Source organism: Chaetomium tenue, assembly GCF_020726465.1.
Source record: "Chaetomium tenue strain MPI-SDFR-AT-0079 chromosome Unknown F5144scaffold_1, whole genome shotgun sequence".
NCBI classification, from domain to species: domain Eukaryota; kingdom Fungi; phylum Ascomycota; class Sordariomycetes; order Sordariales; family Chaetomiaceae; genus Chaetomium; species Chaetomium tenue.
This window is the reverse complement of record NW_027117329.1, coordinates 4,488,664-4,511,876: the sequence shown is the minus strand read 5'-3', so window position 1 is coordinate 4,511,876 and position 23,213 is coordinate 4,488,664. Positions and strand designations below refer to the sequence as shown.

Sequence of the window (23,213 nt, the reverse complement as noted above, 5' to 3'; positions counted from 1 at the left end):
TGACATACGGGGTCCCGAAATACGGGAGAAGTAGGGGAGTCGAGGACGCTTTCTGCTAGATCTTGAGGTCGTCGCCAAACATGTCGGCTGACAGCAACCAAGAGCCGTTGTCCGGTGCCGGCAGTCCGACTTGGCATAGCTATTTCACCGCCGGCCAAGCCTTCCCCGGTCCCGATGCCCAATCCGGCGCGCCTAAGGTGCCGCCTAGAGGTCCGTCTGGCCGGGTCTTGCCGGGTATCGTGGTCGACGAAGCCGACATGGACCCGGTCGGCTGCCTCACCGCGCATGGCGGTGACCAACTCCCAAGTCCCTGCCCGAGCGTCAGCGGCCAAACACACACAATAACGCCGAGGGCTTTGCATACCTTGTCTCTCCCGCTCGGCGCGCTCCAGGAGCCCAAGCCGTGGTATGCCGTCGAGCATGTCCCTTCATCAAAACATCAAACATTCCGACGGTCAATCTCTCCATGGTTGGGCTCACAAGCCCAGAACAAGGCGCTGATCACAGTGAGCCTGACCCGCTCTTTTTAGGGTCCTGGAGTTGTCCCATGTCCGTGGTTTGAGTGGGGTGTCTGATCGTGAGGAGCACAGACGGAGAGCCGACAGTAAAACTAACAGTGCGTGGTGCGCGGTGAGAAACAGAGGAAAGGGGCAGGAGGGAAACCCGCCGGCCCACCTAGATCCCCGAGATCTCATGTTATCCGTGGGACCGTTTCGTCCCAGGATGAAGCTTGTTGCTGACCTACCAGAAATACGAAGAAAAGGGGTCGCTTTGGGAGCCGTATCGCTGGTTTGACGACCGCTGTTCTACCATCCGCCATCCCATGACTGATTTCAAGAACAGACCCGAGACGGTGCAGGGCGGGTTCGTTGTCAACTGCCCCATGTCAATTCCCCAGTCCGGAAATACCTTCACTGCCTTGGCAGCCCGCTTCAGCCCAGGTGACCGCGGGAGAGCGGTTTCATCTTCGATGGCAAGGAAAAAGAAAACCCAAAAATCTCAAAAAAAATCCGGGGAGTCGACCAGGGTCGCCAGCCATCGGTCTGGCCCCGGTCTCTGGCCCGAAATCCCATCCCCGTTGATTTGGCGGCGCATATCACAATCCGTCACGGGGAACTTGACATGGAAAAGCTGCTGAAAGTGAAACTGTGGGCATCCGGGTGGCGCTGCCGAACTCCTTCCTCCCAAACGTTGAATGCCCCTCTGGCTCCCCATGCTATTTGTGACGTAAGTGGCTTGCTCCCATCGCTCGGCAGTCAGAATTGGTCGTTGGTGTAGGGGTCGACAAGAGAAAGGAAGGAGCCAAGTGAAAGAACGAAAATTTGGGATTTCAGGTTGTTTCTAACGGCATCTCCCGATGCCCAATTCAAAGAAACATGCCACTGCACTCGTCAAAGGAGCAGGAGGCTGAGAGAGGAAAGGATGGAAACTAAAACCTGCAACTGCGACCGGGCCTGAGAGAATCCCGCACTGTGCGTTGAACTTCTGCCCAATCTCATCGCACATCTTGCGGCTCCCAGCCGATGAGCCGGCCTTGGTTTGGTACGGCCCCGCAAGCACACTGGTCACCTTCGAGCCAACCTGGGAATCTCTCTTCTGAATGCTCACTGGTCAGCTCCCCGCTCCGAAGCACTGCCTTTCCCCTCTGACCGCCCGGTGAGGACGAACTGGCGCGACTTTGACAGCTCGACAAAGCCCATGCGTAGGGGATGGATGGCCGTTCAAGGGATGTGGGGGGGAAGGCGGGCAAATGTTTTGTTCTCCGCTATGGCTGGATGCATAACTCAATGAGGTATGTACCTACTCAGTTGGCCGTTAGGGGATGAAGGAAATGCCCAACTCGTCATAAGGTAAGTGCCCATGCGGTGGACACACACTCACTCATCGTATTAAGTATTGAGTGTAACCATCCTCGAGCTGCAGCAAGGCGCGGGAGATCTGTCACACAAACCCATTGCCGTAGCGAGTTGTCATTTCTCTGAAAGGCTGGGAAACACGGGATGAGGTGTTTCTGCACCCTTCGTTGCCTTGCTCGGTTTGCTACATCTCCTTGCCATGGCAGCAGTCGCTCCACCTATACTGGCCATCCGACAGTGTCAGAACCCTGTCTTCAGCCCCGCAGTGGCGGTTAGGTACAGACGGTGTCAGAGGGAGCGTCTGGATCCGGATGCAACTGGAAAGGCAGAAGAGGCGAGCTTTTTATTATTCGGGCAGTTGAAAGTGCTGGTTGCCTTGCTCTTCGGAGCGGGGAAGCCACGCCTTGGACATACGGCAGGCGCCGTTTGGGCTGCTTCCCACCCCGCGATTCGGCTGCCCCGCTGCCTGATGAAACCCGGATAGTTCTTGCCTCTGATCATCCATGAGGTGGCCTGAGGTGGCACGCACTTCGGTCGGGTAGGTACCTACCTGGCAGCCCATCTAGGGGCCTACGAACACCTAAGTAGGAAGGAATGGGGGATGGAATTGCCCGTCCGAAGACCCAGATTGTAAATAAACTAAGAGATAGTGAAACGGTACCTGAAATCCTCTCCTGTCACAGAGCCTCCATCCCATCAACTGTTATCAGACTTGTTTCGCCATATTCGAGTCCAGACGGGCCAAAGCAAACAACAAACCGCCACTTTCTGATTCCCAAACGATGCAGGCCTTGCAGCTCGCAAAACCCCCTAGAACGTTTCTCTTCATGGGAGCCCTAGCGTAGAGTGCGATGCAACCACCACCACGCCCCGCTGGACGCATGTAAACCGATGTAAATCCCAAGATGCGCCAAAAACCGACCAGCACCCAGATTTCTAGACACCGCTAAGCACCAAAGGGGGCGGTGGTGCAGCGAATTGGCAGCGGACCGCCGATCCATCCCCTCCTTGGCGCCCCGACGGGTCCTCCCCAGTAACTTCCCCATCCTCCCTCCTCCTCCTCCTCTCCCTGCAACCTTCAATCAACCCTCGAGGTGATCAAAGGCCGCTTGTCTGCTACCGAACCCGCTGCGACCCGGCCGAATTCTGCGAGATCTCTAGTGTTTTTGTTATTTTTATTGTTCGTCCGACTCGCTCTTTGATCCCGTTTACCCCTTTCCGAAAACCGGGGCAAGAGCGACGAGGGGGGGGCGAACAAAGCTCCAAGACGGCGCGTCTCCGCTTTCACTTAGGGTCCCTGCGGATACGGGCGATTCGGCCTTTTCGCTTGCCTTTTCGCTTGGCTTTTCGCTCGCAGTTTTTGCGTCCTACGCCGCCAAGCAACCCCCGACACACCCTCCAGCGCGACCCGCCCACACCAGATCCGCCTCACAGCCAGCCATCTTGCAACCCATCCCGTCGTCTTTTCCATCGTCCAAAACCAGGCCGGTGCATCAGACCGTCCGGATTTCCGTTGCAAGAGGCTCCCGCATGAAGACCCGCTTACCACGCCAAAGACGATAGTCATTCCGACACCGATCCGTCCCCCCCACCATCCGGTCGTGTTTCTTTTGTCAGTGCTGCTAACCGAGTCGCTCCCCCCGCCGCGGCGTTCACGCCGTTTACCGCCGCAATTATGAGCGGCGAGTCTTCGCTGGCAGTCGTCACTGCCGTCGTCAGATCTCTCGCGACCGATCCCACGACACCTCCTCCGGCGGTTTCCAATGCGTGTCCCAGCGTGAGGCTCCCCGGCCCTGACAACGCCGAGAAGATTGAACTCGAGCGGGAGCTTGCCGCCCTCGTTCTCAGGGTTCAGCAGCTCGAGGCACGGGCAAACTCGACCCCTACCCACGTCTTCCCCGACACCCCCAACGAGACGGCCGACAGCATATTCGCAGACGACAAGCCTCGCCCGAGGCCCAAATATCCCCCCAACCTCCCCCGCAATGGGTTCATCGACGAGGCCCTCGAGGGCCTGCGGGAGCACGTCGACGACCAGTCGAAGCTCCTCGATAGCCAGCGCCAGGAACTGGACGGCGTAAACGCTCAGTTGATCGAGCAGAAGCAGCTCCAGGAGAAGGCTCTGGCCATTATCGAGCAGGAGCGCGTGGCGACCTTGGAGCGCGAATTATGGAAGCACCAAAAGGCGAACGAGGCCTTCCAAAAGGCGTTGCGTGAGATCGGCGAGATCGTCACGGCTGTCGCCCGTGGTGACCTCTCCAAGAAGGTCCGCATGAACAGCGTGGAAATGGACCCTGAAATCACAACATTCAAGCGCACTATCAACACCATGATGGACCAGCTGCAGGTCTTTTCTAGCGAAGTCTCCCGGGTCGCCCGCGAAGTCGGGACCGAAGGTATCCTCGGCGGTCAAGCTCAGATCGAAGGGGTCGATGGCACCTGGAAGGAACTGACTGATAACGGTGCGTCCTGCTTTTCGCTTCTGCCGCACGCTGGGCCACCCCCATACTGATTCGAGATTCTAGTGAACGTAATGGCTCAGAACCTCACGGACCAAGGTATGCCCCTTGATGAGTGGCCTCGGGTACCCAGCAAAACTAACCTCTCCCCTCAGTGCGCGAGATCGCATCCGTGACAACCGCCGTCGCACACGGTGACCTGACCAAAAAGATCGAACGCCCTGCCAAGGGCGAAATTCTCCAACTTCAACAGACGATTAACACCATGGTGGACCAACTCAGAACATTTGCCTCCGAAGTTACGCGCGTAGCCAGGGACGTCGGAACCGAGGGTATCCTCGGTGGCCAAGCCGACGTCGAGGGGGTGCAGGGCATGTGGAACGAACTAACAGTCAACGTGAACGCCATGGCGAACAATTTAACCACCCAAGTACGAGACATCATCAAGGTCACCACCGCTGTCGCCAAGGGCGACCTCACCCAGAAAGTCCAGGCCGAGTGCAGAGGCGAAATCTTCGAGCTCAAGAAAACCATCAACTCCATGGTTGACCAACTGCAGCAATTCGCACGCGAAGTCACCAAAATTGCCAGGGAAGTCGGCACCGAAGGAAGGCTCGGCGGTCAGGCTACTGTCCACGACGTCCAGGGGACATGGAGGGATCTCACGGAAAATGTGAACGGTATGGCCATGAATTTAACAACCCAAGTGCGTGAAATCGCCAAGGTCACTACCGCCGTCGCCAGGGGCGACCTCACCAAGAAAATCGGGGTCGAAGTCCAGGGCGAAATTCTCGACCTCAAGAACACAATTAATACTATGGTTGACCGCCTGGGTACGTTTGCCTTCGAGGTCAGCAAGGTCGCTAGAGAAGTCGGCACAGATGGCACCCTTGGCGGCCAAGCCCAAGTCGACAATGTCGAGGGCAAATGGAAGGATCTCACTGAGAATGTCAACACCATGGCCAGGAACCTCACGTCACAGGTACGACAGATGATTCTGCCCCCGGTGTAACCGCTTTCTTTTTTACTTACCATACGCTTCTCCAGGTGCGAGGTATCTCAACCGTCACACAGGCCATTGCCAATGGCGACATGAGCCGCAAGATCGATGTCGAGGCCAAGGGGGAAATACTCATTCTGAAAGAGACCATCAACAACATGGTTGACCGACTGTCCATATTCTGCAACGAAGTGCAAAGAGTAGCCAAGGACGTCGGGGTCGACGGTATCATGGGCGGCCAAGCCGACGTAGCAGGCTTGAAGGGCAGATGGAAAGAAATCACAACCGATGTGAACACCATGGCTAACAACTTAGTAAGTCGCCCCTCTATTGCGCCGGTTCGGGGCCTTTTGGGCTTGGTTGACTGACACATCTCGACAGACGGCTCAAGTGCGCGCATTCGGCGACATCACAAACGCCGCCACAGACGGTGACTTCACCAAGCTCGTCGAAGTCGAAGCCTCAGGCGAGATGGACGAACTGAAAAAGAAGATCAACCAGATGGTTTACAACCTCAGGGATAGTATTCAAAGGAACACACAGGCCAGGGAGGCGGCCGAGCTGGCCAACAAGACCAAGTCGGAGTTCCTTGCCAACATGTCGCACGAGATCCGGACGCCCATGAACGGCATCATTGGCATGACCCAGCTCACGCTCGACACGGATCTGACACAGTACCAGAGAGAGATGCTTAATATTGTCAACTCGCTGGCGAACAGCTTGTTGACTATCATAGACGACATTTTGGATCTGTCCAAGATCGAAGCGAGGAGGATGGTCATCGAGGAGATCCCGTACACCCTGCGGGGCACCGTCTTCAACGCCCTCAAGACGCTGGCCGTCAAAGCTAACGAGAAGTTCCTCGACCTCACATATCGCGTCGACAGCTCTGTGCCGGATCACGTCGTGGGTGACTCGTTCAGGTTACGTCAGATCATCCTGAACTTGGTGGGCAATGCTATCAAGTTCACCGAACACGGCGAGGTCAGTCTCACCATACAGAAAGCATCAGCTGTGCAATCCGGGAGTATGGGAGAGTACGCCATCGAGTTCATCGTGGCCGACACCGGCATCGGCATCCCGTCGGACAAACTCGACTTGATCTTCGATACCTTCCAGCAGGCCGACGGTTCCATGACGCGCAAGTTTGGCGGCACTGGGTTGGGTCTGTCCATCTCAAAGAGGCTGGTCAACCTGATGGGCGGCGACGTCTGGGTCAAGAGCGAGTACGGCAAGGGCAGCAAGTTTTATTTCACCTGCATTGTCCGACTGGCGAACGAGGAGATCGCTTTCATCTCAAAGCAGCTCAGCCCATACAAGGGCCACCAGGTGCTTTTTATCGACAAGGGAAGGACCGGGCACGGGGGCGATATCGCCAAAATGCTCGCTGGCTTAGGCCTACTCCCTATCGTTGTCGAGTCTGAAAAGAACCAGGCCCTTGACAAGGTGCGCGGCCAAGGGACGGCTCCCTACGACGTCATCATTGTCGACTCCATTGAAGATGCCCGCAGGCTGCGCTCGGTCGACGACTTCAAGTATCTCCCGATCGTCCTCCTGGCACCGGTGGTCCACGTGTCACTTAAGTCGTGCCTGGATCTGGGTATCACCTCCTACATGACGACGCCGTGTAAGCTGATTGACCTGGGCAACGGAATGGTGCCCGCTCTGGAGAACAGGGCCACCCCATCACTAGCGGATAACACCCGCTCGTTTGAGATTCTGTTGGCTGAAGACAACACGGTGAACCAACGGCTCGCCGTCAAGATTCTAGAGAAGTACCACCACGTGGTTACCGTGGTAGGGAACGGCAAAGAAGCCGTTGACGCCGTCAAACGCAAGAAGTTTGACGTCATCCTAATGGACGTTCAGATGCCCATCATGGTAAGTGCTTTTGCGCTCGGTATTACCTCAGCTTTCTAGTCACTGACACATTGTACAGGGCGGTTTCGAAGCCACAGGAAAGATCCGTGAGTACGAACGCAGCCTAGGCAGCCAACGCACACCCATCATTGCCCTTACGGCGCACGCTATGATGGGCGACCGAGAGAAGTGCATCCAGGCACAGATGGACGAGTACTTGTCCAAGCCGCTGCAGCAAAACCATCTCATCCAGACCATCCTCAAGTGCGCGACCCTTGGCGGCCAACTGCTCGAGAAAAACCGGGAACGGGAGCTCGCGCGCACCGCCGACACGGCTACGAGTGGCCGCCGCGATAACCCCGCGCTTGCGGCCGCGTACCAGTCGGCGGCTGCCACCAACAGCGCCTCTCGGCCCGCACTCTCGACGCGGGCTATTACGACTGCCGAGCTCGACAGCCCCTCGTTGGTAACGGCGGACCAGGAGGATCCCATAAGCCGGTCACGTACCAGCCTTTCGGAACCAAACATTCACGCAGCATAAACCGACCTTTGTGGGCACTGGGTTTTCTGTTGCGGTACAGCGTACCACGTGCGTCTGCCTTGCCTACATGGGCGTGGATCGTTGCTTTTGTTTTGCCGCATAGTGCGGCTCGGCTCGGCTCTGATGTTGGTTTTGCGTTAGTTGGTTGCTGGTTCGGTCTGGTCTGCTCTGGTCTTGGGTTCCGGGTTTGGGTCTGGCTTGGTCTGGTCTGGGGTGTTTACTTGTTTGCTTGGTTGCTATTTTTGCTGCTCGGCCCGTGGGGTTGGTCGTGCTATTTTGTGGTGGTTTCGTCTCATCTGGTCCTTTATTTTCCCGCGCGTCACGCCTACCTCTGGCACCCCTGACTGGACTGATCCTGTCTTTATGTTTCGTAACTGTCGTTGCATGTGATACCTACAGCTGGTTAGAAACGTCTCGCTTGTTCTGTTGATCGTCTTGCTATTTTGGCCTTGCTGTTGTTTGGTGTTTGCTTTTCCCCAAGCCAGGTTCGTTGTTTTCCAGCCGCCGCCGCCGTCATTGTCCCGGGTTTGAACGGCAAGAATAGGCTCGTTCCTCGCGCGGAATCAGGAGGAAGACTTATTGCATCACCAACTCCTTTTTCTCCCAAACCCTCATGTTTAATGATTTAGTTATGCAAGCGCCTTCATCGATTGCTGGTAGTGCCGGGTACTTTGCACCAACCAACGCATTTAAACCGCAGTTGCTACAGAAGGGGTCTTCAACATTCCTAATACAGCCCCATCCGACAACTGCCCCAGGGCCACTTTAATGATTACAGTCAAACCATTCCGACAACTACGACAGGGCCGTTCAACGACTAGAGCAGGGCTATTGAAGCGGAATGCAGCCCCTAGGTACACGTTCCCTCACTCTCTCTCTCTCACATACGCACATCAACCAATACCACAGATGGTTGGTGGCGCCATGACTGTCTTGTTCACAGGGGGAGAGATGACTCGGCCAGAAACCTTCGTAGCCACGTCCACAGTTCTACGACTGTGGTTATTTCACGCGTTAACACGGGTGGCCCTGTCGTCTGATGAGGGGTCGCTGACGACACGGTCACGTCGATTGAAGCAGCCAGCTCCTATGAGTGTGAAGAAGGTAAGGCTACTACCATATGAACTGTATGCACCCCCGGGATCCCTTAAAAGGCCCGTCCCACCCGGACTCCCCGGGGAACAAAACACCAGGCCCCATCCCATCGGCGGATCCGGGTGGGGCCGGACCGGAGCGAAAGAGCCCTGGGGGTTTTGTTTGTTTAAGTACATGCCGCTTATGCAAAGAAAACAATGGAGAATCGGGAGAATAGTAAGGTAGGCATTTTCTGCCGAAATCAGATTCGCGGGCGGGGAACCTAAGAGGGGGGAGGTGGGGGAAAGGGGAGTTCTAATGCCTCAAACGCGAAAGATGAGATCCGTCGTGTAGAGGAGCGGATTTGTGTGAGTGATTGGGAGAATGAATGCCTAACTAAGTAGGTAAGGTGACGCACCCCCATTGTGCGACTACCTATCTATGACTCCTCGCCACCGCCAAACTTCAAGTTCATCTTCTGCTTCCTCCCAAGCTTGATATCACCGGGTCCGTCGCGGAACTTGCTCTGGCGGGCCTTGACGGCGAGGCAGGCCTCGCAGCGGTGGACCTTGTTGGGCTTACCCTCGCGACCGTGATCGAGGGCACCGCAGTACTTGTGGCGGATTTGGTCTTTCCATTCTATAGGTAACCAAGAAGGGTTCAATTACGGGGACCAACGGGGTTATCGGTGTGGGGGGGTTGCATTTGCGACTTTGGACTTACGGACTGGAGTGTTTGAGGTGGTGCTCGGGTTTTTCTGATATGAGCGACCCATTGTAGTTAACGGTGAGTGGAGTGGTGCGAAACGCGATGTTTTTGCGAGTTGTGTGTGGCGTGGCAACTTGAGTGAGTTGCAGTGAAGTCGCGGTGATTACCTAATTCTTGATCCAAGCCACCATCATACCACATTCGGTTGTTCGTTGAGGGCAGGCAAGTATAAAAACGTCCACGCTTTCACCTACGTACTGTGTACAGTGTATGTGTTTGGGTACATATTGGTCGCCAGCGTGGCGATGTTCCTGTTTGACGTCAATCTTAGGGTTGACGATGGAGAAACCCACGTGGGATATAAAACGGGTATTTTTTGCCCCCTCGTCCCATCTCCCCTTCGTCCCAACCCACAACCTTCTATTCGTTCTACCGCTTGCGCTAACCTCCCTAGCCTCTTTGGGTTTCGACTTCACTGTATGGTTAACATTGAAGTAACTGGGGCAACAGATCAACCCAGGGGGCGGGCGTATGATTCATTCATCATATATGGGTCGACGACGAGAGATTCAATATGTTTCCCGCCTTCTGGGTAGTGGTTGCCATTTCTCTCGCCACTCGCCACTCGCCGTTTAGTTCGAGGTCATGACGAATGGGTTTTTGAAGTCAACTATGTTGTTTGTTGTCTTTGAGTTACGACTTTGTTACCTGATACCTCCCGACCTGTACTCCAAGTCCGCCTAACCCACCTAAGGAAGACCTGGGAAGGAGTCGGCGATCGGGTTATGGGCAAGTACATACTTACCCACTTGCTCAACATGGGGGGGAGGGGGCGAGAGTGGATGGGCTGGTGGAATGGCAACGCTCGTGCCCTCGTACCCGCCACACATGACAGCTATCGAGTACGTCATGTTCAACATTCTCCCTCGGCAATTACGTTTCCTGGCGCGTTTGGAGATTTGCAGGTTGGGTTGTACCCAAGCTCCGGACTCAGCTCCGACGCTTTGGACGGCAACACGCGTCGTCCCGCCTCCCTTGTATTCCTATTTGGCCCCTAAGCAAGCCCGCAATGCTGATCTCCATTGCGTCACACACATTTAGCCCGCCACTCGCAAAAACGGGCTGTTTGCTCTTCATCTCCTTCGTCTCTGGCTTTGCTTTATATTCAAGAAAGCTGGCAAGCCCCAATCTCCTCACATGATACATATTCAAAAAGCTTAACAAAAGAGCATCCAAAAAAAACCACATCGCTCAAGGGTATCCAAAGATGATGCATATAAACAAAGTCAAATGTATGACAAGTTAAATAAGAGTTGTAGATATGACAAAACACCGGGAGCGCCCGTTACGGAATCGCTATCAATGCGTACGGCGGTCGACGATCTCGCCTGCCTGCAACAAGGCGCTCATGCCGTCAAAATTGGGAAGCGGCTTCTCCTGTGGCGGTGCCCCGGCCACAGGTGGCGGATTTTGTCGTATTTGTGAGGGGAAGCCCTGGTTGTGTTGGTGCCCGTTGACGGGAGGGGGATCCTGTGGGAGGAGGGGTGGGGGTTGGTGGTGGTAACCTTGACTAGATGTCAACAAAGGTTTGATGAGCATCTGAATTGATAGGGGACGTACCGTTGACTGCGGGAGGGCCAGCTGCACCATTTAGCGGTTGATGCACGAGCGTAGGTTTTGGGTCGGCGTGGTAGGGGTAGTTGTGATGTAACTGTGGTTGTTGTTGGTTGTTGTGAAAGGTAGGATGTTGATGGTTGTGAAGAGGGGAATGGTTGTGGAAAGTAGGATGCGTTGGAGGTTGCTTGGACGTTAGGAGTGCGTGTATCGGCAAGGAGCCGTCAACCTGGGGCCGAGAGTGACTGAAAAGCGGGTTTGAGGACGAGTTCCCGCTCAAAGGGTGACCATTGCCGTCTGTCGACGGTGGCGCTGAGCGTGCATCAAGGCTTATTTGGCCGGGCGGGGGGCCCTGGCTGCCACCAATGCGGGCCATGCGAAAGTGATAGCTGTTGAGTTCGCTCGGGGGGCGTATTCCTGGAAGCTCTTGTCGGTCGAACACATCAGAGAGTGGTGGGAGGAGGTGCCTGCGCGTGCCCAACTGCTCTCGGATTTGATCATCCCCCTGGCTGGAATGGCGAGGCCCCAGTGATGACGCCGGGTCCCTCGGATCCGGGTTGAAGGTCGGTGAGCGAGGTTCCGAGTGGGTTTCGGCGGGTGAGAGCAGGGACTCCTCGGGGGACGTGATGGACGCTGAGGGGGGCAAGGAACTCGAGTACTGAGAATCGCTCATGGACGCGATGGACTCGACCCTTTGCCGGGCGATAGGTGGCTCGCTTCCTTTACGACTGTCTGCGCCACTCCCACTCCGACTGGTCCTTGTCAGAGCCGAGCTAGGGCTGGCTCGACTTTGGCCGCTAGACTCGGAGAGTCTTGCTCTTTTCGAGGCATCCTTGTCTGCAACGCCCGGAAGGTCTGTTAAAACAGCGATGATAAAACGGTTGTCATACTCAACTCGCACACACCTTGTGACGGAGAGGCGTGCTTGGCCTTGAACTCCTGGAGATAGGACATGTATTTTCGGTACTCGGGCGTCTTTTTGTACTCGGAGAGGTCGCTCAGGTACTTGTCCTTGATGGCTTGGGCTTGCGACTCAAAGGGCTCCTTTTCCGCCGCGGTTAGGCTTTGCCAATTCTCACCAACCAGTTTGGCGATCTCGGTAAAGCTCAAATTACGGCCCTTGAGCTCTTCGCGCATCTCTTTAATGCGAGGCTAATGGTTAGCGCGACTGTTTCGCGGGTTGGTAGAGGGACGGACAACATCCCGGGGGCTTTCTTACTGTTAGAAAAGAGCACATAGGCTGAGGGGGGGCGCTCCGGCGCATTTTCATCCGGCTAGTTCACGCAGTCAGCGCTGGATCAACGTGCTTGCAGATCCCCCAACACCGCCAGAGGTGGGACAAACAAACCTTTGGGTGCCGCCGGTACTTCCTCTTCGTGACGGTGGCGCCGATCGTCTCCCGGCCCTCCGCCGTCGGTGCTTCGGTGCCGCTCGTCTCCTGGAGTTTGAGGTCGTCGGCGGGTGATTGGGTTGGCGACACTAACGATGCTTCGGGTGCGATTCCGCGGGAGTTGGCGATCCGTCTCTGGAGTTTCTGTGGGTCACCACCGTCAGCAAAATGTGATCCGTTCGGGGGGTGCGTGCGCGCGCCGGCCTCGGCGGCGCCAGGTGCTGTGTTGTGGGCGCGTGGAGGAGGGGAGTGAGAAGGACTCGTACCCGTCGATGGCCCAGCTTCACCCCCAATGCATCGCTGCGGAAGAGAACGCAGTCAGCATAAAATCCCGGCCTCTCCAGACCTCCCAGTTTGGTCCCCAGACGCCACCTCTCCCGATTCACGTACAGGTCAGATTCGGTAATGTCCAGGATGGTTTCCCAGGTGTCAAATCCCTGTTGTAGGAACACATCGAGATACTGGGCAATACCCAGTTCCCCTAAGATGGTCCCGAGTAATTGAGTCATCTGCACCAGTGCCCCGAGTCGCGTTTCTTGGTCGGCCGTCGTGCGCCGGGTCTTTGGGACCAAGACCGCGGTTTACCGGGATGGTGCGCTGCCACGGCCGAGTGGCTTCAGCGCCCGGAAATACCGAAATACCAAACTGACGGGCGCCTCCCTTTCAAGTACACAAGCTTCTCGTTTTTGAACAAGGCTCAAAGACTTTTTTTTTTGACGAATGGCCCGGCAACTGCTCGGGCCTGCTGCTCCCGGTTGCGGCGTCTCTCGTTCGCCGGTTGATTCGCAACGTGCGGCAAGCTGTGGCGTATTTTTTGCGACCTGAAAGTTACAGTGCGATGTCCTCGGGACCCGGGAGGCGTGGGCGTGGGCGTGGGCGCGGCCGAAGATGCGGATCTCGAAGGGCCAGAATCGAGGTTTCGAAGTGCAAGTGGCTTATTGGGTTGGCTGGCTGGCTGGCTGACTGGCTGACTGGCTAGTTTGATTAAACGGAAGCCGGGAGAGGGGGAGGTTGTGGTGTTTAGCAGAGGTTGTTCGCGAGGGCCGAAGCAGGGAAATCTGTGGAGGGAGTCAATTCCAAGGTCGAGAGACAAATTCGCTTATGCCATGGCATTTCTGTCGTCGGAAGCCGGGGTTTTTGGTTTGGTGGGGTGGAAGTCCCAGGTTCGCGATGACATGCCGAGTTGCAGCACGAGAAGAAGCAGAGGTGGGACGGAATCGAGATGGCCAGGGTCCCCCATGATGATGATGTATTGAAGGCTATTGGGAGAGGGTACTTACACGGAACAGGGGCAAGCCGCCTGCTTGAATGGGGGAACGGGGACTGTCTTGGTGTAACGGGAACCGGCTCGCGTCTGGCCGGGGGGGATGCTGGAGTGGGCAAATGCCTGGGCGGCGTGAAATTAAAACGGGGACATGGGCCAGTGCTCGGGTCTAGACTCTGCTTCGCCGGGTCAGGCGAAGTGAAGGGAAGGGCTCTGGCTGCTTCTGTAGTTCTCCGGCCTTCTGGGGTTGTGTTGGGGTTCTGGTGTGCTGGTCGTCTGCATGCAAGGACCGGTTCGAGGCAATCAGCCCCGGATCGAGGTGCAGCCCGTCAAGCCGTCAACTGAAAAGTCCGGATCTGCGAGTACGGGCTTGTCATGGAGCCTGGAGTCGAGGCCCTGCTCCGCACATCCTATGGCTTTGTTGCGTATGGAGACTGTGTAGAGCCCGGCTGAGCACCTGAGCGATGGGGGGGGCTGGGCTGCGATCGATCTCTCTGAAGGCGGCAAGGCGGTTGACAGCCCGTCACCTGTGGCCTACATACAACAAGAATCGGAGCGATGCAAATGCTTGTCCAAGAAAACAAGCTTGGTACAGCCTGGCACGGAACCGCGGTTGAAACCAAGGGATCGCCGAAGTACCGGAAGTCCTTCGTCCTCAAAGCAGCCGAGCTTTCTGGGGATCGTGATCGTTTGAGCAGATCGACGACGTGTTCTCTCTCGCTGAGAATGCGCCTAGCACGCCTGACTGCCTTTATTTTTGCTCCCGTCCACTGGGCGGCAAAATTTGGGTTGGGTCGAATTGACATAAACTAACGTCAGCGATGCTGCAATCTCACTCGACCCGGGCTTGCTTTGATTTTTCGGCCTCTCTTGCGGCCTTTTTTGCCCCTTCCTTCTCAACGGCGGTGGTGTGTGCAGCAAGAAATACTGTCTCAAAGGTCCCATCTCGCCCCATGGGTAAATAATCGTGCAACCGATGGGTTGAGCGATGGGAATGCCGATGGGGGTGGCGATCGATCCCTTTTCCCATGCTGGTTCTGCGCGAATAGCGTTTCCATACGAACCATTAGTTACAAGTATGGCGAAACTGTCTAAACAAACAGGAACAAGCCCCAAGCTTGTCAGGGGACTCCCAGTCGCAGGGAACTCCCAGTCGCACCCCAATCGCACCCTAGTCGCCTTGAGAACGGCGAACAACAATGCCATGACGGGCCCCGAAGTACTTCGTATGGGGAATGCGCCAGGAAAATAGAATCCCGCGAACAAGGACATGACTTTCGTACTTCGTCCTCCATCGAAGAAGAGCCATCTCGATCCCATCGAATCGAGCAGACATTTGAAAAACGTACGATTATTAGAGGGATCAAGGCGCTATTGGACCAATGGCAGGTGCTGTACCCGCCGCTTTTCCGAATCAAGCAAGGTGACCGCTGCAGTGCGGTGCAGGCATGACCACCGACGAACCAATCCCCGCATTTGTTCTGTGGAAGTTCGGGCGTGTTCGGCGGCTGTCTTTGATGGAATTGAGAATCGAGATGGAATTGACGACGGAATGCCCGATGGCGCCTCTGTGGCTCGAACGTGACCAAAACCCGACCCGGGAATGACGGGAAACTGGAATTGTTGAGAATGATGGTATTCCTCCTTTCCCATGCACCCACCATGCTGTAGGCTGCCTCAGGCTGCCTTGAAGGAAATGCTGGTCGATGGAGTCGCCTAGGCTGCTTGGCCATCCCGTTGGTGTTGCGCGGGGAGCCGGGCCCGAGGGCTGTGGCGGGTTCGGCAACGAACCGCCGGATGGGTTGGGAGGCCCATCATCGACGTTTTGCCCTGCAATCGAAGATCCGGGATTCTGCGATGCCACTCTCGCCTTGACGGACATGCATCCTGCTGTCCCTCCCAATACAATTCACCCAGGCGGTCAGGAATCTAGTTACACGGACCGTGTACATGAGATGATGGGCATGTAAAAAACGGAAAGTGCATTCTCGATGAGATGGCAAAGCCCCGATGCATTTTGGAATACGAAGTAACTAGGGACTTTGTAGTTGTTTTTAATTGCAAGGCACCATGGGAGATGGGAGAGGCCGGCACTGCGTGAATGCGAAGTGGTTTGCACGGAGCCGGGGAGATGCGGAATTGCACAAATACCATCAACTCTGGCGGGGGTAGGGGGAAAAAGGAAAAAGAAAGAGAGAAAAAAAAAGAGAAAAAGAAAAGTACATCGAAGCCGGGCCACCCGTCTTGCCTCGCTTTGAGATTTGCCGGTTCAGCGCTTATGGGATTTCCGATTTTAGCATGCCTTGTGCCATCTGGTCGGTCATGAGCTCGTTTTGGGGACCCGCAGAGGGAACGGGCTGGCAGGGGACAGCCGTCATCCCAATTGGCTAAGACATCGGACAACCGGTCGAAGGCCTAGACCGTTCGCTCTCACGTCACAGTCCCTCGGGTACCCCTGGGATGCATTTGGTCGCGGTCGCATGGCAAAGAGCACCATGTGGCGACTTATCAAAACAAGCTTAATTATCGCAGCACCGACTTCCGGATAACTCCCTGAGAGCTTGGCTGTTTTTCTTTCCGTGGCGTTAGTTAGTTACCGACAAACCGCAATTGCATAAGGGTACTTCGTAACTAACTAACATTAGTTCACTACCTAACCGAGGGACAGCTTCGGCGCCGAACCAGTGGAGTCAGGTACCTACAAAGATAGTCAATTCTACCTAGGGAGGATTGGCAGGTTGCAGCCGCTTCCAACACACAAACGCCGTCCCTCGCCACGGGAGTGGCTATTTGCACGGAGTGCCTGGCTAATTGCACGGAGTAACTAGGCCTTATTAGGCTAAGCGTACCAAAATCTTCCAGTGCCGCCCCCAAGCCGGCCTTCCTCACCACCAAATTCAACAGCTCATCGCACCACCTACCAACATCATCACCCACAGCCCCCGTTGAGGCTATCGCCATTCGGCATATAGAGCCTTTTTAAGCTTGGGAGTTAGCTACCTTCTATTGAGGTTCACCTTAAGCCTTTGAGCTAGGCTAAGATAAGGGTAGCGAGGCCGGCGCGGATAGCGAGGCCGGCGCGGATAGCGATGGTTAGCTTCAATTGAGGCTGGTGGTGATGTTTGTGGTGGGATTGACTGTTGAATTTGGTGGTGAGGCAGGTCGACTGAGGGACAGTGCTGTAAAATTTTGGTGTGCCAATTTCTCACGTGAGGCCCACTAAATGTGGTAAATGTGGCTCACTATTGGTTCTTTCCTGAGCCTTGACTTGGGTTCGAGGCTACTCCGTGCAAATAGCCAGGTACTCCGTGCAATTAGCCACTCCCCTCGCCACAGCCGTCGGACGTTTCGTTCGTTTCGGTTGGCACGGCGTGAACTCCGACCCCTCGTTAAGTGGCTCGTTCAGTTATCTTTCGATAGAAAGCCACACTTTTCTATTCCCTAGTTACATCTCAGCTTGAAGTTAGTTAGAGGTCGAGAACAATCGAGAACAAGAACGACAGATTTTGCGAGGACAATAAGAAGAGAAAAAGAAAGAAAAAAAACACGAATCATATCCCCCGTCAGCACATGGCACCAACCACGGACCCCAAGCCCCAAGAGGGCGAGACCCCCTCCAACAACGGGAACCCCGAACAAGCCCCTGCTCACGAACCGCCGGCGCTATCACCGTCCTCGTCGTCGGTCGGCGACAATCTAGCCCAGGTAAGCCAACTACACTAAACCAAGCACCCTCCCTGGCACGTGCCCGCCATTCGGGTCCGCTTCTCGGGGGCACCCGCCCGTTCTTCTTCCAGCTTCTTCAGCCCTGTCCCTCTCTCGTGTCCATGCTGGCCACTCGTCGCTGACGTTGCCGTCCCTGCGGTCTAGGCCCTCAAAGACCTTGCAAGGTATGCCGCTTCTCTCTCCACCCCATGTCCTGCCTCGGAGCCCACGATTCGGGTTCTCGATTTCAAGAACTGCACCCGCCACCACTGGTGCGGAATTGGGTGATTTACCCAGGAATGGCAACCCTATCTCGACGCTCCCTTCCCCCCACCACTGGGTCACTCTTTTCACCGCTTCACAAGAAGCCAGAGACACCATCAGGCCCCGCCCCGACCACTTGCAGCAACGCCCATCCCTCGTAGCAAGCTGGACCCGGGTCGGCGGGTACCCCTATTCCGTATGCAGGGGATGTTGCAGCAAAAGGACCCTGAAAAAGGGACCCTGAAAAAAAAAGGGGACGATTGATCCGCCGGCGCTTCACGGGACCATCCTTTTCCCAAAATCCCCCAGCCCGCATGGCATAGTACGATGCGATAGTTCAGCCGCGTTACGGAATGGGACGGGCAGAAGCAAAGCTGCAGCCCTAGTGCTAGCGCCTACTCGTTTTCACTTTGCCGTTTTTTTTTTTGTTATTGCTTTCTTTTATTAGCGCTCCCATCCTACCCGCGCACCGAATAGCTTCGGCAGCGACTCCGAGGAAAGTTGTTGTGGGGGTGGAAGGGGAGGCGCAAGAAAAACCGCAGATCCGGGGAGAAAGGCCGGAGGGTGCCACATGGCTGCCGGCTTCCGGCCGCCGTTGCCGCCCACCACCTATCCACGCATACAGACACACGCTACGGATACGCATCCACACATAGCCCCATCCACCCCAGATATACATACACACATACACACATACATACATACATACATACATACATACATACATACACACATACACATACATCACATACACCTACATACACTCATACACTCATACACACATACACATACACATACACGCACTCAAGTCCCACACACACAGCCAGCTAACCACCACACCCCCCATTCCCAAACAAAACAGGGGTGAACAAACAGCCAGCACACTCGAAGCGAACCTGACCAACCTGGAGGGCAAGCTGGACGAGATCCTGGCGTCGTTCGGGGTGTCGGCGGCCGATCTCGACGCGCTGGACGAGCAGGAGGCGGTTGAGAGGAAGAGCCAGGGGGGTGGGGAGAAGGGTGGGGATGGGGATGGGGACGGGAAGGGTTCTTCTGGTGAGGAGGGTAAGAAGGGGGTGTGAAGGGGCTGGTCTTGGTTTATGGGCTTGTTTTGATGTATAGACGAACATGGGGTTGCTGTCTCTCTATCAGGGCGAAGACATATTTGGGGGCACGTGGGGATGGGTTGGTTCGCATGACTGGGTATAAACGACATGCATTAGCGTGGCATGCCACACAGAGAACCATTTCAAGAGTAGCACCGGACTCGCAACGCTCAGGCTGCATGTCCGTTCCTGCCTGGTCCTTGCAAGGGTGGTTTGGTTGGTGTAAGTGTAAACAATGACATTCATCATAAAAAACCATCATTGGCCACACCCAAGCCAGCCCGCTGCGTGTGTGTGTGTACATCGGCATGCGTTGCTCATCACCAACTCGTCGGTCACAAGAAAAAAATGAAACCCAACCCAGCCGGTCATACAAAAGCCAACCAAACCCAACCAGCCTAACCTCTTTATCAGTCAACACCTCATCCCAAAAACACCACACTAGTTGGCTAGTTACTCCCCCTCCGTAATCTCCGCATTCCAGTCCTTCTTGATCAACAACTCATCCAACCCCTCCGTCTTGGAAATAACGAGGCCCTTTTCGTTGGCCAGGTGCAACAAACAAATGAAACAGAAGCTAGTCGAGATGTCGTCCATGACCGGCTTCGCGTAGACCCGCTGCAGGCCGGTCATGACCTCGGTAAACTTCAACGTCGGGTCCTCCCCGTTGCGAGACGAGGCGGGTTTCTCGGGCGAGGTGGGGGTCATGAGGCGGCTGTTGTTTGCCGCGTTGTTTTGCTCCTGATGGAGAAACGTCGTTAATTTCAGGGGTACCTAAATAAAAAGGGGGGGTCAATAAAAGCGGGACTCACCTCAAGGTCCTCCAAGCCCATCCCCTTCCAGATCTCCTCCTTCAGCCTCCTGACATCGACCTTCTTCGCCACGCGCGCGTACTGCACATACTCGGGCCTGGCCCTCCTGTTCTGCGTCACCAGCATCGTCCCAAACGCCAGATCGGCCGGGTTGGTCACCGTCAGCCCGCCAAACGCGCCCGTCATGCCCACGTCGGTCATGGGCCCGCCGGCCTCGGGCGAGAAGTGTTCGCGCGCGTCGGCAAACTCGTCCATGTCGTCGTCGTCATCGCCCAGGCCGCCGCCGCCGGCGAAAGGCAGGCCGTCGTCCTGGAAGAAGTTGGCGTCGTAGTCGCCTTGGGGCAGGCCTTCGTCGGGGGAGGAGCCGTGTTCGGCGGACTGGAGAGGTGCCTTCTGCGAGGCCCAGAATGCCTCGTCCATCTCGCCTTCGGGGACGTCGTTCTGCTGGCGTTGCGAGTCCATGTTGCCTATCCTGCTTCCGCTGCCTAGGGCGCGCCGGCGGCCCATGCGGGCCTTGGGCTTCAGGAAGAGGTTGAGCAATTGCTTGGAGCTGAAATGCTTGTCGTCGGGGAGGAGGTTACGCGATTTGGATTTCCAGTCTTTCTTCGGGAGGGAGATGGTCGAGTTACTTGAGGCTTGGGTATAGATGACCTCGGCGACGGCGGGGTCGAGGGGGGCAGCAAAGTCGATTTCGAACGGTTGCTTCTCTTTGCGCTGCCTCGCCGGCTCCGTGGGCTTGTTGACGTCCTTGATCTTTCGTATCCTCCAGTGCTCGGCGCTGCTCCAGTTCTTCTGCAGGGCTTGGTCGAAGTAGCCGAGGATGTCCTCGTGCATCCTGTCAGCCTTTTGGGCGTGTGTCATGGAGATGGCATAGTCGCCATCCCCGGCGTCGAGCATATCGGCGCCATCGCCTTCCCCGTCGGCGCCAGCGCCATCGCCCATCCCCAAGCCAGCGTCATAAACACGCATCATCTGCGGCTCTAGGGCAGCCTCCCGCGCCCATGCCTCTCCTCCCTCGCCGAACTCCACATCCCCACCCAAGTCGAAGGTCCCGAGCCCGTCTTCGTCGTCGAAGCCAAGAGGGTTTTCCTCATCAATAAACATGCCCGATTTGTCGCCAATCCCGCCGGGCCCTGGGGTCTTTTCCTTATCTTGGTCGCGCCAGTCGTCGGGTGCCCTGAGGAAGGGGATGTCCAAAGAGCCAGAGGGGTCGCCTAGGTCGAATGCCTTGAGCGAGGGGCAGACGTCCATGCTGTCCAAGAGACCGAGGTCTGGGAAAAATCTCGCTCCCAGGCCGCCAACGTCAATCTCGACGTCTCCCTCGTCCTCTGGTTCCTCCGGCACCGAGGTCAGCTCCCGATCGGCCATTGAGAGGTCGCCATCCTCATCCTGGCCATCGATATCCTCGCTACCGCCCCGCTCGCGGGATTTGGAACTGGCCGCGTCCTCGGCGTCGTCGCTGCTGTCGAACACAATGCGCCCCTGCGAGTCGATCATGAGGTGGTTCAGAAGGAGGCCCTTTGCGCCGCCCTCGTCAAAGTCGGCGGATGCTTTCTTGAAGAGCGGGTCGACTGCGAATTCAAGTTCGAGCTTTTTGAGTTGCAGCGACGCAAAAGATGGCGCAAGGGTGGCCTCGGAGGATCTTTGAGTCTGCTTCGTGGTTAGTGGTGCGGCAAGGAGATACAGTTGTTATCCAGGTCCGCGCACCTTCTTTTTGGCCTTCTTCCTAACATTGCCATCCTCATCGACCTCGTCTTCCTCCTCCTCCTCTTCCTCATCGCCGTCGCGACCCTTCCTCTTGTTGTCGCGGCTATCCGCCAACCCGCTCAGCAGCTTCCCCGTCTCGGTGGCGACACTGTCGACTCTGCTCGTGTAGATCTTGACACAGCCGTCAAGCGTGCAGCTGGCCTTTTGGAAATTAACACCATCGCCCTCCTTGAGCAGGGACATGTCGTGGAAGTAGTCGATAAGGGCAAAGTTCCACGAGTTGGCGGCGTTGATCTTGTTGTCGGTGGCCATCTTCATCCACTCCTCAAAGTTGGCGAGGATGGGCACCCGCTTCATCGGGGTGACGGCCTTCCCGCCCACAATGAGCGGCTCGTCGTCGTCCATGATGATAGTGTGGGCACCACTCTTTCGGCGTCGCGGAGTGCGCGGGCTGGATCCTGGCGGCTCGGCATCCTGGAGGTCGTTAAACGAGGAACTCGACTTTCGTGGGGTGTTTGTCGCGGCGGCCCTGAGCTGGTTGCTTTGGGCTTCGTGGGCGGCCTTGCGGCCGTGGGATCGCTGGGCCTTTTCGTGGGCATCGTCGTTGAGGGGGATTCTACAAGATTTGCGATTAATGAAGGCTGTCTCGATGCATCTGGCGTGTGTGTATGCGTGTGTGGTACGTGATGTTTCAGGCGGTCTCTTCTGCGGGGAACCGAAAATCAAGATGTCATAGGGCGCGACTCACTTTACTGGTGATTTGAAAGGCGATGCAAGCAGAGAGCCAGAGGGCACTCTACTCACACTCCTGCGGTGTCCCTGGGCGACTCGAGGCATCTTGTCGTGCAGTCGTGACGTTGTTGCAGATCAAAGGCGCTGAAGCCGTCGACTCCGGAAGTGGTAACCCAAAACTGTTTGTTTACTTTGGTGGTTGAGCCGGGAGCGGCCGGCGATTGGTTGGAGGGTGGGTGAAAGCACGTGCTGATAAGATGCCCCGCTCTCAGGGGCGTCTCGGGCCACCCACTCGCACCATTTTCCCCATCTTCCCCAGCTCTTTCAATCCATGCTTTCTGAGCCATTCCACTTTTGTGATTTATGAACCCCTCTGCCCCTCAACTCAACGTAGACTTCGACGCGACAGTATCGTCAAAATATCTGGCGGGTTGCCATTTGGTTCGGCTCTCATTCGCTATGCTCGATGGATCCTCACACAGCAGAGTTACCATCTGATCGTCTCAGACGGCTTACCACCAACCAGGTTGATCTGTGACATGGACAATTCATGCGGAGTCGAACCGCCGGCCTTTGCTTTGCAGATCTGCACCGAAAGCTTGATATTGGGGACGTCGCTTTCCTCAACCTTGGCCCTCCCGTGTTTCACGCATGGAAGGCAGAGGCAGTGCTGGAATCTGAAGTTGTTTCCCTCCCTGCAGAACCCGTCCCAATGGACTGGGACTTCTTCGTACGAAGTATACATACCTCGGATCATTTGGCCGACTTCAACTTGCTGCTACATCGCTGATGTCACTCCGGAAGAGGATGCATTGGCTAGACCTGCCAAACTATCGTTCTGCTCTGACACGCCTCCGGAACTCTTCCCCGCGAAAAGCGTATCTCACCGCGGTGGCCGCAATAATATTCATTGGTTTGCATCTGCTTTCTTAATCCCAAAGCTCGCTTGGCTGGCCAGCTGGCGAAGCAGGTTTCAGTGGTGTCCCAAACCAGCAGCACCTTTTTGTCCAATGGGCGGCCTCAAAGGAAATGACATGGATCTGATGGTGGCGGATTCGGTAATAATGACAGCTCTTCGATCCTGGTTTTCCCACGCGTCCATAGCAGCGGGTTAACGTCAC

At 56.1% G+C, this 23,213-nt stretch overlaps 7 protein-coding genes across 7 annotated transcripts; 3 read left to right on the top strand and 4 right to left on the bottom strand.

Annotated features, from left to right (window-relative positions):
- Nucleotides 1–80: 80 nt before the first annotated feature.
- F5144DRAFT_478142 (uncharacterized protein) lies at nt 81–727 on the top strand (the record flags this gene model as incomplete). The annotated part of the gene is made up of 2 exons (XM_066785087.1): nt 81–506; nt 680–727. 2 exons carry the CDS (start codon nt 81–83, stop codon nt 725–727), a joined length of 474 nt encoding a protein of 157 aa, XP_066649037.1.
- Nucleotides 728–3,217: 2,490 nt separating this feature from the next.
- On the top strand, nt 3,218–8,004 carry F5144DRAFT_58744 (uncharacterized protein). The gene is made up of 6 exons (XM_066789840.1): nt 3,218–4,318; nt 4,382–4,414; nt 4,471–5,297; nt 5,363–5,629; nt 5,697–7,196; nt 7,255–8,004. The coding sequence occupies exons 1-6, from the start codon at nt 3,532–3,534 to the stop codon at nt 7,714–7,716; spliced, it is 3,876 nt and encodes a 1,291-aa protein (XP_066649036.1). The 5' UTR covers nt 3,218–3,531; the 3' UTR covers nt 7,717–8,004.
- Nucleotides 8,005–9,132: 1,128 nt separating this feature from the next.
- F5144DRAFT_58348 (uncharacterized protein) lies at nt 9,133–9,684 on the bottom strand. The gene is made up of 2 exons (XM_066789562.1): nt 9,514–9,684; nt 9,133–9,429 (listed from the first exon to the last, which is right to left on the bottom strand). The coding sequence occupies exons 1-2, from the start codon at nt 9,563–9,565 to the stop codon at nt 9,230–9,232; spliced, it is 252 nt and encodes an 83-aa protein (XP_066649035.1). The 5' UTR covers nt 9,566–9,684; the 3' UTR covers nt 9,133–9,229.
- Nucleotides 9,685–10,706: 1,022 nt separating this feature from the next.
- On the bottom strand, nt 10,707–13,482 carry F5144DRAFT_58345 (uncharacterized protein). The gene is made up of 7 exons (XM_066789560.1): nt 12,893–13,482; nt 12,769–12,802; nt 12,461–12,646; nt 12,332–12,386; nt 12,018–12,251; nt 11,119–11,949; nt 10,707–11,063 (listed from the first exon to the last, which is right to left on the bottom strand). Exons 1-7 carry the CDS (start codon nt 13,009–13,011, stop codon nt 10,858–10,860), a joined length of 1,665 nt encoding a protein of 554 aa, XP_066649034.1. The 5' UTR covers nt 13,012–13,482; the 3' UTR covers nt 10,707–10,857.
- Nucleotides 13,483–14,729: 1,247 nt separating this feature from the next.
- On the bottom strand, nt 14,730–16,030 carry F5144DRAFT_58708 (uncharacterized protein). The gene is made up of 3 exons (XM_066789815.1): nt 15,755–16,030; nt 15,428–15,677; nt 14,730–15,380 (listed from the first exon to the last, which is right to left on the bottom strand). The coding sequence occupies exons 1-3, from the start codon at nt 15,918–15,920 to the stop codon at nt 14,888–14,890; spliced, it is 909 nt and encodes a 302-aa protein (XP_066649033.1). The 5' UTR covers nt 15,921–16,030; the 3' UTR covers nt 14,730–14,887.
- A 1,186-nt stretch (nt 16,031–17,216) lies between these two features.
- Nucleotides 17,217–19,086, top strand: F5144DRAFT_617532 (uncharacterized protein). The gene is made up of 3 exons (XM_066791885.1): nt 17,217–17,471; nt 17,647–17,931; nt 18,545–19,086. Exons 1-3 carry the CDS (start codon nt 17,337–17,339, stop codon nt 18,815–18,817), a joined length of 693 nt encoding a protein of 230 aa, XP_066649032.1. The 5' UTR covers nt 17,217–17,336; the 3' UTR covers nt 18,818–19,086.
- On the bottom strand, nt 19,087–22,266 carry F5144DRAFT_502939 (condensin complex subunit 2/barren). Its single transcript, XM_066786413.1, has 4 exons — nt 22,109–22,266; nt 21,361–21,976; nt 19,654–21,303; nt 19,087–19,582 (listed from the first exon to the last, which is right to left on the bottom strand). The coding sequence occupies exons 1-4, from the start codon at nt 22,195–22,197 to the stop codon at nt 19,295–19,297; spliced, it is 2,643 nt and encodes an 880-aa protein (XP_066649031.1). The 5' UTR covers nt 22,198–22,266; the 3' UTR covers nt 19,087–19,294.
- Nucleotides 22,267–23,213: the final 947 nt, after the last annotated feature.

What these genes read in the sequence shown, in the direction of transcription:
- F5144DRAFT_58744 (XM_066789840.1), top strand. Translation starts at nt 3,532, where the DNA reads ATGAGCGGCGAGTCTTCGCTGGCAGTCGTCACTGCCGTCGTCAGATCT. An exon ending in CCAGGAACCTCACGTCACAG is followed by an intron (nt 5,298 to 5,362) that starts GTACGACAGATG and finishes ACGCTTCTCCAG; the next exon opens with GTGCGAGGTATCTCAACCGT. An exon ending in ACGTTCAGATGCCCATCATG is followed by an intron (nt 7,197 to 7,254) that starts GTAAGTGCTTTT and finishes CACATTGTACAG; the next exon opens with GGCGGTTTCGAAGCCACAGG.
- F5144DRAFT_58348 (XM_066789562.1), bottom strand. Translation starts at nt 9,565, where the DNA reads ATGGGTCGCTCATATCAGAAAAACCCGAGCACCACCTCAAACACTCCA. An exon ending in CACCTCAAACACTCCAGTCC is followed by an intron (nt 9,430 to 9,513) that starts GTAAGTCCAAAG and finishes GGTTACCTATAG; the next exon opens with AATGGAAAGACCAAATCCGC.
- F5144DRAFT_58345 (XM_066789560.1), bottom strand. Translation starts at nt 13,011, where the DNA reads ATGACTCAATTACTCGGGACCATCTTAGGGGAACTGGGTATTGCCCAG. An exon ending in GACATTACCGAATCTGACCT is followed by an intron (nt 12,803 to 12,892) that starts GTACGTGAATCG and finishes TCTCTTCCGCAG; the next exon opens with CGATGCATTGGGGGTGAAGC. An exon ending in TGAAGCTGGGCCATCGACGG is followed by an intron (nt 12,647 to 12,768) that starts GTACGAGTCCTT and finishes GGTGACCCACAG; the next exon opens with AAACTCCAGAGACGGATCGC.
- F5144DRAFT_58708 (XM_066789815.1), bottom strand. Translation starts at nt 15,920, where the DNA reads ATGGTATTTGTGCAATTCCGCATCTCCCCGGCTCCGTGCAAACCACTT. An exon ending in GGGCTTTGCCATCTCATCGA is followed by an intron (nt 15,678 to 15,754) that starts GAATGCACTTTC and finishes GACCGCCTGGGT; the next exon opens with GAATTGTATTGGGAGGGACA. An exon ending in CTGAGGCAGCCTACAGCATG is followed by an intron (nt 15,381 to 15,427) that starts GTGGGTGCATGG and finishes CAACAATTCCAG; the next exon opens with TTTCCCGTCATTCCCGGGTC.
- F5144DRAFT_617532 (XM_066791885.1), top strand. Translation starts at nt 17,337, where the DNA reads ATGGCACCAACCACGGACCCCAAGCCCCAAGAGGGCGAGACCCCCTCC. An exon ending in TCGGCGACAATCTAGCCCAG is followed by an intron (nt 17,472 to 17,646) that starts GTAAGCCAACTA and finishes AGGCCCTCAAAG; the next exon opens with ACCTTGCAAGGTATGCCGCT. An exon ending in TCGGCGGGTACCCCTATTCC is followed by an intron (nt 17,932 to 18,544) that starts GTATGCAGGGGA and finishes CACGCACTCAAG; the next exon opens with TCCCACACACACAGCCAGCT.
- F5144DRAFT_502939 (XM_066786413.1), bottom strand. Translation starts at nt 22,197, where the DNA reads ATGCCTCGAGTCGCCCAGGGACACCGCAGGAGTGTGAGTAGAGTGCCC. An exon ending in GGAAGAAGGCCAAAAAGAAG is followed by an intron (nt 21,304 to 21,360) that starts GTGCGCGGACCT and finishes ACCACGAAGCAG; the next exon opens with ACTCAAAGATCCTCCGAGGC. An exon ending in TGGGCTTGGAGGACCTTGAG is followed by an intron (nt 19,583 to 19,653) that starts GTGAGTCCCGCT and finishes TTTCTCCATCAG; the next exon opens with GAGCAAAACAACGCGGCAAA.